This window comes from Schistocerca nitens, chromosome 9 (assembly GCF_023898315.1).
Source record: "Schistocerca nitens isolate TAMUIC-IGC-003100 chromosome 9, iqSchNite1.1, whole genome shotgun sequence".
Lineage (NCBI taxonomy): Eukaryota > Metazoa > Arthropoda > Insecta > Orthoptera > Acrididae > Schistocerca > Schistocerca nitens.
Window position 1 is genome coordinate 83,327,710 of NC_064622.1, and position 13,305 is coordinate 83,341,014.

Sequence of the window (13,305 nt, forward strand, 5' to 3'; positions counted from 1 at the left end):
GAAGCAGAAATTACAAGCATTAGCCAAACGACTCAGAAGATACAAAAAAGTGAAAATAGAAGGAAACAAACCAAACATTCAACACAAACCAAAAGAAATTTTACCAGACAATAGATAACACACACATTAAAATAAACAATCCACCAAACATAAGACATGGAACACTTCTGGAGCAACGTATGGTCAAACCCGGTACAACATAACAGGCATGCACGGTGGATACAAGCAGAAACAGACACATACAAGATGATACCACAAATGCCTGAAGTGATAATTTTGCAACATGAAGTCACCCAAGCAATTAATTCTACTCACAATTGGAAAGCCCCTGGAAATGATAAAATAGCAAATTTCTGGTTAAAGAAGTTCACCTCAACACATTCACATCTAACTAAATTATTTAACAGTTACATTGCAGACCCATACACATTCCCTGATACACTTACACATGGAATAACTTATCTGAAACCTAAAGATCAAGCAGACACAGCGAACCCAGCTAAATATTGCCCCATAACATGCCTACCAACAATATACAAAATATTAACTTCAGTCATTACACAGAAATTAATGACACATACAACACATAACAAAATTATAAATGAAGAACAAAAAGGCTGTTGCAAAGGAGCACGAGGATGTAAAGAGCAACTGATAATCGATGCAGAGGTGACATATCAAGCTAAAACTAAACAAAGGTCGCTACACTACGCATACATTGATTACCAAAAAGCTTTTGATAGTGTATCCCACTCATGGTTACTACAAATATTGGAAATATACAAAGTAGATCCTGAATTGATACAGTTCCTAAACATAGTAATGGAAAATTGGAAACCACACTTAATATCCAAACAAATTCAAATATCACATCACAGCCAATACAGATTAAGCGTGGAATATACCAAGGAGACTCATTAAGTCCTTTCTGGTTCTGCCTTGCTCTGAACCCACTATCCAACATGCTAAATAATACTAATTATGGACACAATATTACTGGAACATACCCACACAAAATCACACATTTGCTATACATGGATGATCTAAAACTACTGGCAGCAACAAATCAACAACTCAACCAATTACTAAAGATAACAGAAGTTTTCAGCAATGATATAAATATGGCTTTTGGAACAGACAAATGTAAGAAAAATAGCATAGTCAAAGGAAAACACACTAAACAAGAAGATTACGTATTGGATAACCACAGCGACTGCATAGAAGCGATGGAAAAAACAGATGCCTATAAATATCTAGGATACAGACAAAAAATAGGAATAGATAATACAAATATTAAAGAAGAACTAAAAGAAAAATATAGACAAAGACTAACAAAAATACTGAAAACAGAATTGACAGCAAGAAACAAGACAAAAGCTATAAATACTTATGCTATACCAATATTGACCTACTCATTTGGAGTAGTGAAATGGAGTAACACAGACCTAGAAGCACTCAACACACTTACACGATCACAATGCCACAAATATAGAATACATCACATACATTCAGCAACAGAAAGATTCACATTAAGCATAAAGGAAGGGGATTTATCGACATAAAAAACCTACATTATGGACAGGTACACAATTTAAGAAAATTCTTTATAGAACGAGCAGAAACTAGCAAAATACACAAAGCAATCACTCATATAAATACATCAGCTACACCACTACAATTTCATAATCACCTCTACAACCCTTTAGATCACATAACATCAACAGATACGAAGAAAGTAAATTGGAAAAAGAAAACACTACATGGCAAGCACCCGTATCATCTAACACAGCCACACATCGATCAAGACGCATCCAACACATGGCTAAGAAAAGGCAATATATACAGTGAGACGGAAGGATTCATGATAGCAATACAGGATCAAACAATAAACACCAGATATTACAGCAAGCATATTATTAAAGATCCCAATACCACAACAGATAAATGCAGACTTTGCAAACAACAAATAGAAACAGTAGATCACATCACAAGCGGATGTACAATACTAGCAAATACAGAATACCCCAGAAGACATGACAATGTAGCAAAAATAATACATCAACAGCTTGCCTTACAACATAAACTTATAAAACAACACATTCCCACATACAAGTATGCACCACAAAATGTACTGGAGAATGATGAATACAAATTATACTGGAACAGAACCACTATAACAGATAAAACACCACATAACAAACCTGACATTATACTCAGCAATAAAAAGAAGAAATTAACACAACTAATCGAAATATCCATACCCAATACAACAAATATACAAAAGAAAAAAAGGAGAAATTTGAAAAATACATCCAACTGGCTGAGGAAGTAAAGGACATGTGGCATCAGGATAAAGTTGACATTATACCAATTATACTATCAACTACAGGAGTCATACCACACAATATCCACCAGTACATCAATGCAATACAGCTACATCCAAACTTATATATACAACTACAGAAATTGATAATTATTGATACATGCTCAATTACCCGAAAGTTCCGAAATGCAATATAACATATACCGTACAGTTTAAAGGAAGTCACGCTTGATCAAGGTCCGCGTCACTTTCCATTTTTTGACCAGACATAACGTCTGAGAAAAGAAAGAAATAATAATAATATTTGGAACATGTTAAAACTTCATATGTAAATAAATTTGTCACTTCACCTGTTTAAATTATTATACGAGGGCAGTTCAGAAAGTAACCTCCGATTGGTCACAGTGCGGGTTGTGGGGGGAGTAGCGACGCCATCTGTGCGTTCACGCACTCAACAGGTCAGTCGGCATCAAGCCGTGGTCGATTGAACGTCGTACCTGCGCTAGTTTAGTTTTTGTGGCAGTTTGAAATGTGTGCTGCAATAGAAAACCCCGCCAAATGTGAAGTGCGTGCTGTCATAAGGTTTTTTACAGCCAAAGGATATTCTGCAGCAGCTATTCATCGTGAGCTTTGTGCCGTGTACGGACCAAGAGTTATGAGTGAAGGAGTTGTCCGTGAATGGGTACGTTTATTTAAAAGTGGACGAGAAAACGTTCATGATGAAGAGAGGAGTGGTAGACCATCATTGGTGACTGACAAACTCGTTCAGACAGTTGATGCAAAAGTTCGTGAAAATCGACGTTTCTCAATGTCTGAGTTGTCTACTGGTTTTCCACAGATTTCTAAGACTCTCTTGTACGAGATAGTGACAGCAAGATTGGGTTACCGTAAGTTCTGTGCACGATGGGTGCCCAAAATTCTTACCGACCACCACAAAACTCAAAGAATGGCCTCTGCATTAGACTTTCTGTCACGTTATGAGGACGAAGGAGAACCATTGTTAAACAGAATCGTGACTGGTGACGAAACCCGGATTAAGTACGTGAACCCTGAGACAAAAGAACAATCAAAGATGTGGGCACATTCAAATTCGCCTACCAAACCAAGAAAAGCCTCGCAAGATTTTTCTGCCAGAAAACTGATGGCAACGGTGTTTTGGGATGCCAAAGGGGTGTTGTTGGTTGAATTCATGGAACGTGGTACGACCATTAATCAAGACGTGGACTGTGAAACAATAAAAAAGTTACAACGGGCTATACAGAACAAACGCCGTGGTATGCTGACTTCCGGTATCGTTTTTTTGCACGATAACGCCCGTCCTCACTCTGCTCGCAGAACAACGGCCCTTCTTGAGTCCTTCAAGTGGGATGTTATCAACCATCCACCTTACAGCCCAGACCTGGCGCCAAGTGATTATCACCTCTTCATGCATTTGAAGAAATGGCTCGGGTCACAGTGGTTTGATGACGACGAAGAGCTCAAAGATGCGGTCACAGGCTGGCTCCAGGCACAAGCGGGTGATTTTTATGCAGAAGGAATTTCAAAGCTTGTGAAGAGATACGATAAGTGCCTCAATCGCTATGGAGACTATGTAGAAAAATAGTGCAAAGATGTAGTTGTAAGATGTATATATTAAAATATTTTTATTTAACTTGGTGTATTTTTTTAAATGAACCGGAGGTTACTTTCTGAACGACCCTCGTATGTAGAACATTTTACTTTGCAGTACACTTGTTGTCTAGGATCTCCTGGCAGCCAGTTGTCTGTCAAGTTTAGCCATAAATAACATTCCTCCCTAATAGTAATTCATCATCTGAAACATATTATCTTGATCTTCCCAAACTTCTAAGCCCTTTCTTCTCTGAACTATTCATTGTCCACATTCCACTTTGATACAGAGCTACTCCAAATAGACACTGTCAGAAAAGACAAAAACCTAAGTTTATATTTGATGTTAACAAATTCATGTCAGAAATGCTTTCCTTGCACTATTGAGTCTTAAGTTTTTATCTTCTGAACTTCAGCCAGCATTCATTTTGTTGTTCCTGTATAGAAATACTCATCTACTACACTTCGCCTCATTTCCTGATTTCATTCCCTCAGCTTCACCTGAAACAGACTGCGTTCAGTTACCCTCATTTTACCTTCATTGTTCTTGTAACCTCTTCTGAAGATATTGTAGCATCTTCAGCTGCTCTTTATAAAGTCTGACAGAAATACAGTGCCATCAGCAAACCACAAAACTCTCTCTTCTCCCTGAGCTTTAATCTAGTTTCAAAGTTCCTTCTTGGTTTCCATTGTCTGCTTAATGTGCCATCAATAACATTGGGGACAGGCTATAATCATAGCATACTCTATACAAACTACAGCCTTAAATATGACATTGCATGGCTGTCAAATAGCCAGCTGCACTGTGAGAATAAAGGTTTTGTTGAAAGTTAAAAATCATATTTTGTTCCCTAGTGTATGCAGTAGTTTCATACAGTAATACAAGAACGAATTGATGATACCTTCCCATTCAAATAGCCATAAATGGAATTTCAAAAAGTGTAAAATATTAGAAGCACAATGATGGAACATCGTGCAGAAATACCTACAGCAGGAAATGTTACCCATACATACTGAAGCACATTGCTACATTAATGTAACATTGATTAGTAACAATACTGCCATTTAAATGGCAAATAATAGAATTTAACATATGACAAAAATAAAGATCCATAAAAATAAAACATTTGCAACTGCCATGGAAAGAGCAGCATGAATGTTTTGCGCGTATATATAAAACATTGAGAAAAATTTTTTTTTACGACTTATGCAAAAGAGGACGGCAGATAGCTTTGACGTAAAACAAAAAAAAAATGTAAGCTCTACCAAGTGGCTTGTAAGTTTTTCTCAGTGCAAATAGTAAGACAGTGAGATGTCTGGTTTGAAAAACAAAGTGCTTCTGAAAAGCAATTTAAATAGATTTGTGTGTGGTGTCAGTATATCAAGAAGTGAAACCTAAAAGAGGAATGTAAAAACTTAGAGAAAGCAGGGGGAAACAAATGTGCAATGTGACCACAACTTGTCACTGTTCTGAGAGTTTTGAGATAGGATAAGATTGTGTGTGACATTACTTGAAAATTTCATAGTTTCTTAATGAGGAAAAGAGATGAGTAAAAACTAATTCATATAAGAGAACAAACTGTGTGATTATTTGAATTTAGTTTCATTAGATTTGTTTTAGCTGAACTGTGTAAGGAAGTGATAAGTTTATAGCTGATGATTGTAACAGTAGTTCAGGTTTTTGGGATTCTGTTCACTAGTAACCTGTAGGAACATAATGAATCTTTACAGTCTTGTACAACTTGTCAATTAATATAATACTATCTACCTTTTCCACAGACGGGAAGTTTCTAATAAATTTTTTGCACACCACTCTTCATTTCTCTTATGAAGATCTTCCTCTCACTTTAGTTTTCTTTCATTTTGATTTTTCCACTGCTCATATTTACTTTCCTCCAAAGACTGCTTTCATTTTTCTGTAGGCAGTGCATGTTCCCCTAATTCCTGCTTTGCAGTTTTTCTCTTTCATTCAAACTCAGCTTCTTTAGAGGTCTGTATTCCCTTTAGCTTGCTTCATTTAAGGCTTTGTTATATTTTCTCGTTTCGTAAATTATCTTGGGTGTTACCCAAGGATTCCTTAAGGTAGAGAGCAGTTACCTTCCAAAGAAATGGATTCATGGCTTTGGAATAGTTGATACATAGTAAATCATTATTCATTTAACTTCTTAATTATGAAATGACTGTGTACCTGAACTAAATTGTATATACTTCATACAAATTTCAGTTATTTTTGTGAATAGAAATGTTCTTGAGTACTATGAACAGGTCAGTAATTAAAGCAATATCAAGCAGTGTGCCATACACAAATGTGGTCTTCAATGTTTCTTCTTGTAATGTAAGTGACAAGGAATATATTTCTTAAATTTGGTTGAAGAAAGCAGTCAGTTCAGCAGAAGAATAATTATTAGTGCGAATGGCTCCCATAATTCCTACATGTTACTGTCCATTTTTCTCTCTCCAAACCTTAGTATATTAAGATTTCTCGAGTAAATAATGTAAATATTCTGTGAAGTATACATATTTCTCATGTTTCTGTTTCTCCCTTACAGCGTAGATCTGGTGATCCAAGGGAACGAATTCGGAAGGAGCAAGACGGTATTATTCTAAGTCCTCAGCGCCGTAGTTTTAACTCGGGTTGCTACGTTGCACCAGCTCAACAAACCCTTGGCCGTCGATCTGAAAGCCCTACAAATAAGTCAGAGCGTGAAAGGTTTGTGAAAATTCTATTAATTGTTTCCAGACAAGACTTCTGTTAATTGTGGTACATCAAAACATAAATCAGTTGAAAGTTCAAGTAGCAAAACAATAGTTGCTCTTATGTTCTTGCTGCTATTTGGAGATAACAACATACCGTATAGTGTCTGTCTACTAGTTTGAACTGTGTGCCATTAAGCTAACCAAAACTCCTCTTGTAAATTCCAGATTGTTGTGGGGACGAATTAACTTTATCTACTAGGTTTCGTATAAAAAGCTACGTACATAAGTGTTTAAACAATGGAAAATCCATGATAGAATGTAACAGTATTATGAGGAGAGTTGCAAATGCACACAACAAAAGACTGTCAGAAAGTGAGCTTCCGGCCAACCAGGGCTTTGTCAGAGATAGCACGCACTGATCAGTCTCTGGTAGCTAAAGCCAGACTGCGAGCAGCAACAAGTGGTGGGAGAGGCAGCTGGGTGGTGAGGGTAAGGAGAAGGCTGGTGCGGTGGGGAGGAACAACAGGTAGGGGTAGGAGATGGTAAAGTGCTGCTGTGGGAGCCTACAGGAATGAGGGAATGAGGTGGGGAGATGTAGGGCAGCTAGGTGTAGTTGGGTCAGATGGGACCCGGGGGGGGGGGGGGGGGGGGTTAGTGGAAAAGGAGAGAAGTAAAGACAGAGGGTGCATTAGCGAAATAGAGGGCTGTGTAGTCCTGGCATGGGAACAGGGAAGTGGTGAGATTGGTAAGGAAAATGACTGACAAAGGTTGAGGCCAGGAGAGTTACGGGAATGTAGGATTTATTGGAGGGAGAATCCCCACCTGTGTAATTCAGAAAAGCTGGTGTTGGGGGAAACAAACCAGAGGGCAGAGGCTGTGAAGCAGTCACTGAAATCGAGAATGTCTGGTTGGGTAGCATACTCAGCAATACGGTAGTCCTGGTCCAGCTGTTTCTCAGCAACAGTTTGTTGGTAGCCATTCATGCAGACACCCAGCTTGTTGGTTGTCATGCCCACGTATAATGCATCAGTGGTTGCAGCCTAGCTGGTAGATCACATGACTGGTTTCATAGGTAGCCCTGCCTTTGAGGGAATAGGTGATGTTTGTGACAGGAATGGAGTAGATGGTGCTGGGAGGTTGTATAGGACAGGTCTTGTGTCTAGGTCTATTACAGGGATATGAGCCATCAGGCAAGGGGTTGGGAGCAAAGTTGTGTAGGTATGGACAATGATATTCCGTAGGTTCAGTGGGCAGCAGAATACCACTGTGGGAGGGGTGGAAATGGTAGTGGGTAGGACATTCCTCATTTCTGGGCATGGCGAGATGTAGTAGAGACTTAGGCTGAGCATGTGGTTCAGTTGCTGCAGTCCTGGGGTTTTTCGGAGTAACCAGGGGAATGCTTCGCTGTGGCTAGATGGTGAGACTTTGGGAGGTAGTGGGTGACTGGAATGATACAGCACAGATATGTTTTTGTACAAGATTGGGAGGATAATTACTGTCTGTGCAGGCCTCAGCAAGATCCTCTGTATATTTTGAGAGGGACTGCTCGTCGCTACAGATTTGACAGCCACAGGTGGCTAGGCTGTATGGAAGGTGGTACTTGGTAAGGAATGGGTGCAGCTGTCGAAGTGGAGGTATTGCTGGTGGTTGGTAGGTTTGATAGGGATAGAGGTACTGATGTTGCCCTCTTTGAAATAGTGTCTTGTTGGTTTGAGGAGGACTAGGTGAACTGAATGGAGGAGGAGGTACTGAGGTTCTGGAGGAATGTGTATACGGTGTTATCGCCCTCGATCCAGGTCACAGAGATGTCACATTAGTGAATCTGGACTAGGTGATAGGGTTTGGGATTCTGGATGTTTAGGAAGGATTCCTCTAGATGGCCCATGAATAGGTTGGCATAGGATGGTACCATGTGGGTGCCCATAGCTGTATCCCAGATTTGTTTGTTGGGAGGTAATAACTTCAAAGGAGAAGTAATTGTGGGTGAAGATATAGTTGGTCATGGTGACTAGGGAGGAGGTTGTCAGTTTGGGATTTGTGGGGTGTAGGGAAAGGTGGTGTTAAATAGCGATAATGCCATGGGCATTAGGGATGTTACTGTAAAGGGCGGTGGCACCAATAGTGACAAGTAGGGCACCATATGGTAAAGGAACAGGAACTGTGGAGTCGGTGGAGGAAATGGTTGGTATATTTTATATAGAATCGTAGGTGGTGAGTAATAGGCTAAAGATGTTGGTCTAAGAGAGCAGAGTGTCTCTCAGGGGGCACAGTAACCAGCCACAAAGGTGCTTTCTGGATGTTTGGGTTTATGGAGTTTAGGAAGCTTGTAGAAGGTGTGGGCAGTAGTAGGGGTGATGAGAGGGTGGACTCCAGGGAGAGGTTCTGAGATAGGCTTAAGGATTTGAGGAGAGACTGGATTTCTCTAATGGGCTCACTGGCAGTGTTTGTAGGTGGATGAATTTGACAGCTGGCAGAGTCCTTCTGACAGGTAATCCTTGTGGTTCATAACAGTGGTGGAGCCCGTGTCAGCAGGTAGGGTTATAAGTTTGGGATCAATTTTTAGATGGTGGATTATGGTTCTCTCTACAGATGTAAGCTTAGCATGCGTGTTTGGGATTTGGGAATGATGTTGAGGCTAGAGTTAAGAAATTCTGTAAAGTTCATGGGGAGTGACTTGGCGGTAGTGGGGCAGATCACTGTTGACTGGAGGAATGAAGAGTGAGGCAGAGTTCAGCATTGGCTTTGGGTGCGGTGTGAGTAGTAGGGTTGGTGGTGAAGTTTTTCACTGTAGGAGCAGGAGAAGCAGAAAAGATTTTTATTAAGTCCTGCATGGTGGATTTTGGGAGTGGGGCAAAATGTGAGGCCTTTGAAAGGAATGATACTTCTACATGGGTAAGTCTTTTGGAGGAATCATGACCGTGTGTTGGGTCTGTTTAGGTTTTGGATTCTGTGAGATGAGATGGTGGGAGTGAGTTTTTGAGGGTGGGGTAATGTAGTAAGTCTGCGAGACAGGGTTTGTCAGCTATGAGTGACCAAGGGGCAGAGTCATTGATTGTAAAGGTGGAGGATAGTGGTGGTAGTCAAAGGTGGGAGTAGGAAGTGAACAGGATGGAGAGGTTTTGAGGTTGCATTGTACATGCTGCTGTAGTTCCTGGAGGGCAAAAGTGGGTGTGTGTTATGGGATCCAGGAATTTTGGATTGCGTAACAGTATAATTTGTGGATGGAGAGAAGGTGTTGCGAGGTGGTTTGGGCCTGATTGCTATGGTTTTGTGGGACTGTTGGTTAGGGTTAAAGATTGGCATAATCTGAACAGATTGGTCACTGCGGAAGGAAAGGTGGCAACCAGAGATGGGTAATTTGATGGTAAGGACATTTTCAGGATTCCATGAACCAACAATAATGCAGGTAGAGTATATGGGAGTGGGTTCCAGCGAGGATAAGGAAAATTTTCTGTATTGACACAGATGAAGCAAGTATCCATGGTGGTGGTTAAAAACACAAAATATTTAAATAACATAGAATATGTTTAAAAAATGGCAAAAATCACCAAAACACATTGTAAAAATCACGAAGGATGAAGTGAGGGAAAACAAAATGGAATCTGAGGGAGTACGCTGATAGTGAAAGGAAAAAATGCTGCCTGGCTCAGTTCACTCCTCGAGCCACTGTGATCCAACCCCACTGCCCCCATATGACCACTTGTTAACTTTCCAGAATGTCTTAACTCCAACCTCACCTCACTATCATTTCCCAAATTCCTCAATATGTGTACTAACTTTATATCCTCAGAAAGGACCACAATCCACCATCTAAAAACTGAACCTAAACTTAAAATCCTAGCTGCTTACAAAGGATCAACCACTGTTTTGAACCACAAGGATTACCTGGCAGAAGAACTCTGCCAGCTGTCAAATTCATCCACCTACAAACCCTGCCAGTCCCCATGCTCCTTCCTTCTACATGCGTCTTAAATTCCATAAATCCAACTACCCAGGATGCACCATTGTGGCCGACTGTGCCCCATGAGACACACTCTGCTCTCTTAGACCAACATCTTTAGCCTATTACTCACAACCTACCCTCCTATATAAAAGATACCATTTCCTCCGCCAACTCTCTGCAGTTCCTGTTCCTTTACCACATGGTACCCTGCTGTCACTATTCATGCCACCTCCCTTTACGCTAACATTCCTAATGCCCATGAACACTGCCTTTCCCATTGCCCCATAGATTTCAGACCAACGACCTCTTTACTAGTCACCTTGACCAACCATATCTTAACCCACAATTAGGTCTCCTTTAAAGGTATTACATACAAACAAATCCGGGGTTCAGCAGTGGCTGTCCACATGGCACCTTCCTATGCCAACATGGTACATCTAGAGGAATCCTTCCCAAACCCTCTCACCTGGTTCAGATTCACTGGTGACATCTTTGTGACCTGGTTCGAGGGTGAGGACACTATATCCACATTCCTCCAGAACCTCAACATCTTCACCTCCATTCTCTTCACCTAGTCCTACTCAAACCAACAAGACACCTTTGTCAATGTTGACCTCCACCTCAAAGAGGGCTACATCAGTACCTCTTTCCATAGAAACCATATCAGTCACCAGCAATACCTCCACTTTGACAGCTGCACCCATTCAGTACCAGGAAGTCCCTTCGATACAGCCTAGCACCTGTGGCTGTCAAATCTGAAGCAACGATCAGTCCCTCTCAAAATCTACAGAGGGTCTTAGTGAGGCCTGCACAGACCATAATTACCCTCCCAACCTTGTACGAAAACAGATCTCCTGTGCCTTATCTTTCCAGTCACCCACCACCTCCCAAAGTCCCACTGTCTAGCCACAGAGCAGCTTTCTCCTCGTTACTCTGTACCATCCAGGACTGGAGGAACTGAATTAGATTGTCCACCAGCGTTAAGACTACCCCAAGTTGTGCCCTGAAGTTTGCCGTTTTCAGGAGAAACTGCTTCTGCTGCCAAGTCCCTCTGAGTGCCAAAGCTGCAAGTTGACATCCTAGATAGGCCTCCGTATTGTACATGGCACATAAACTGCCCATCACTGTTGCTGCTCTGAAAGACTGGGCACGTGGTGCCACCCTTAGAACACCGGCAGCAACAATGTATCGCACTCAGACAATTTTCGAACACTGGGACTGGCTGCACTGAAGAACATTAAGTTTTGATGTGGGACAGTACAGTGTTCCACGTCTTGCTAAAAAGAAACCCATTGTGTCTATTAATCAAATTATCTGCCAACCTAATTGCAGTTGCCTGTTATCAACACTGTCCCATTTTTTGGAAGTGTTGGCAACCATCACAGTTTTGTCAAATTTCATACTTTGTCCCTTGCTTAAGCAGTATTCTGCTACCGCCGATTGTTCTGGCTGTTGTAGCCTCATATGATGGCAGTGTTCCACGCGCCTATCATGAACTGTGAAAGTCATCGAACGGCCAATTTAAGCGTTCTCACATGGACACAGAACATTGTATACACCAGGCTTGTTGAGCCCAGATAATCTTTCACAGAGCTGAGTAGTGCCCTCATCTTGGAAGGTGGATGGAACACACTCTTAATGTTAAAACTCCTTAAAATTCTTCCTGTCATAAACAGTATGCCCCCAGCATAAGGAATAAAGGCCATCGATCTATGCTTCCCTTCATGCACCTCCAGTGATGGTCCATACACCATAGCCCGACAAATCTGCTTCTCCAAGTACCCATTTTCCTTAAAAATTCCACTCGAAATTACGTTGGTGGATAATTTGATTAATAGACAGTATGTTTCCTCTCAGCAAGATGTGGAATCCTGTACTATCCCACATCAAAACAGAATGTTCTTCGGTGCGACCAGTCAGTGTGTTTGAAAATCATTTCAGAGTGCGATATATTGTTGCTGCCAGTGTTCTTCTAAGGGTGGCACTACCTACCCAGGGTTGGAGGGCAGCAACTGTGATGGGCAGCGCATCCTCTGTGTACAGTACAGAGGCCTATATAGGGCATCAGTTCTCAGCGGGTCTCAGCAGCAGAAGCAGCATTCTTCTGAAGATGGTGAGCAGATGGATCGCTGAAATACTGAATAGAGTTGATTTTAGTATCCGGCAGCAAATCTGAAGATGCTTTAAACAAGCTGTCTGCCTGCGTAGTGGCCACCAACAAACTGGCCAAGAAACAGCTGGAACACCCCGTTGTTCAACATGCTGCCCAGCATGACATTCATTTCAGTAATTGCTTCACAGCCTGTGCCATCTGGATCCTTCTGACCAATGCCAGCTTCTCTGAAAATTGTGCATGTGGGAACTCTCCCTGCAATATATCCATTGTTCCCGTAACCCATCTGGCCTCGACCTTCATCAGTAATTTTTCTTACCCATGTAGCCCCTTCCCTGTTCCCATTCTGGCATTACACATACCTCTATTCAACCTAGGCACCCTCAGTCTTTCTACTTCCCTCCTTTTCCGCTACACCCCCTCCCCCTCTAACCTTCAGATTGCACCTATCTGCCCTACCTTCTCTCCACCTCGCCCCCGTACCCTCCCACAAGCACCACTTCACTGTTCCTGACCCCTACTCTAATCGTAATAAATTGAAGATGTTGTGACACTTTAAGATATAGAAATACTTAAAATTCATGGCTAGATATGCAAAAATGAACAGGAGATAGTATTGCG

At 41.3% G+C, this 13,305-nt stretch overlaps 1 protein-coding gene across 2 annotated transcripts in view; it reads left to right on the forward strand.

Annotated features, from left to right (window-relative positions):
* Nucleotides 1-13,305, forward strand: part of LOC126203247 (eukaryotic translation initiation factor 4E transporter) — a 282,811-nt gene that overhangs the window by 95,451 nt on the left and 174,055 nt on the right. For both annotated transcript variants that reach the window (XM_049937501.1, XM_049937502.1), the window contains exon 5: nt 6,481-6,641. In XM_049937501.1, coding sequence (XP_049793458.1) covers nt 6,481-6,641 — 161 coding nt within the window. The remainder of the gene's footprint in view (nt 1-6,480; nt 6,642-13,305) is intronic.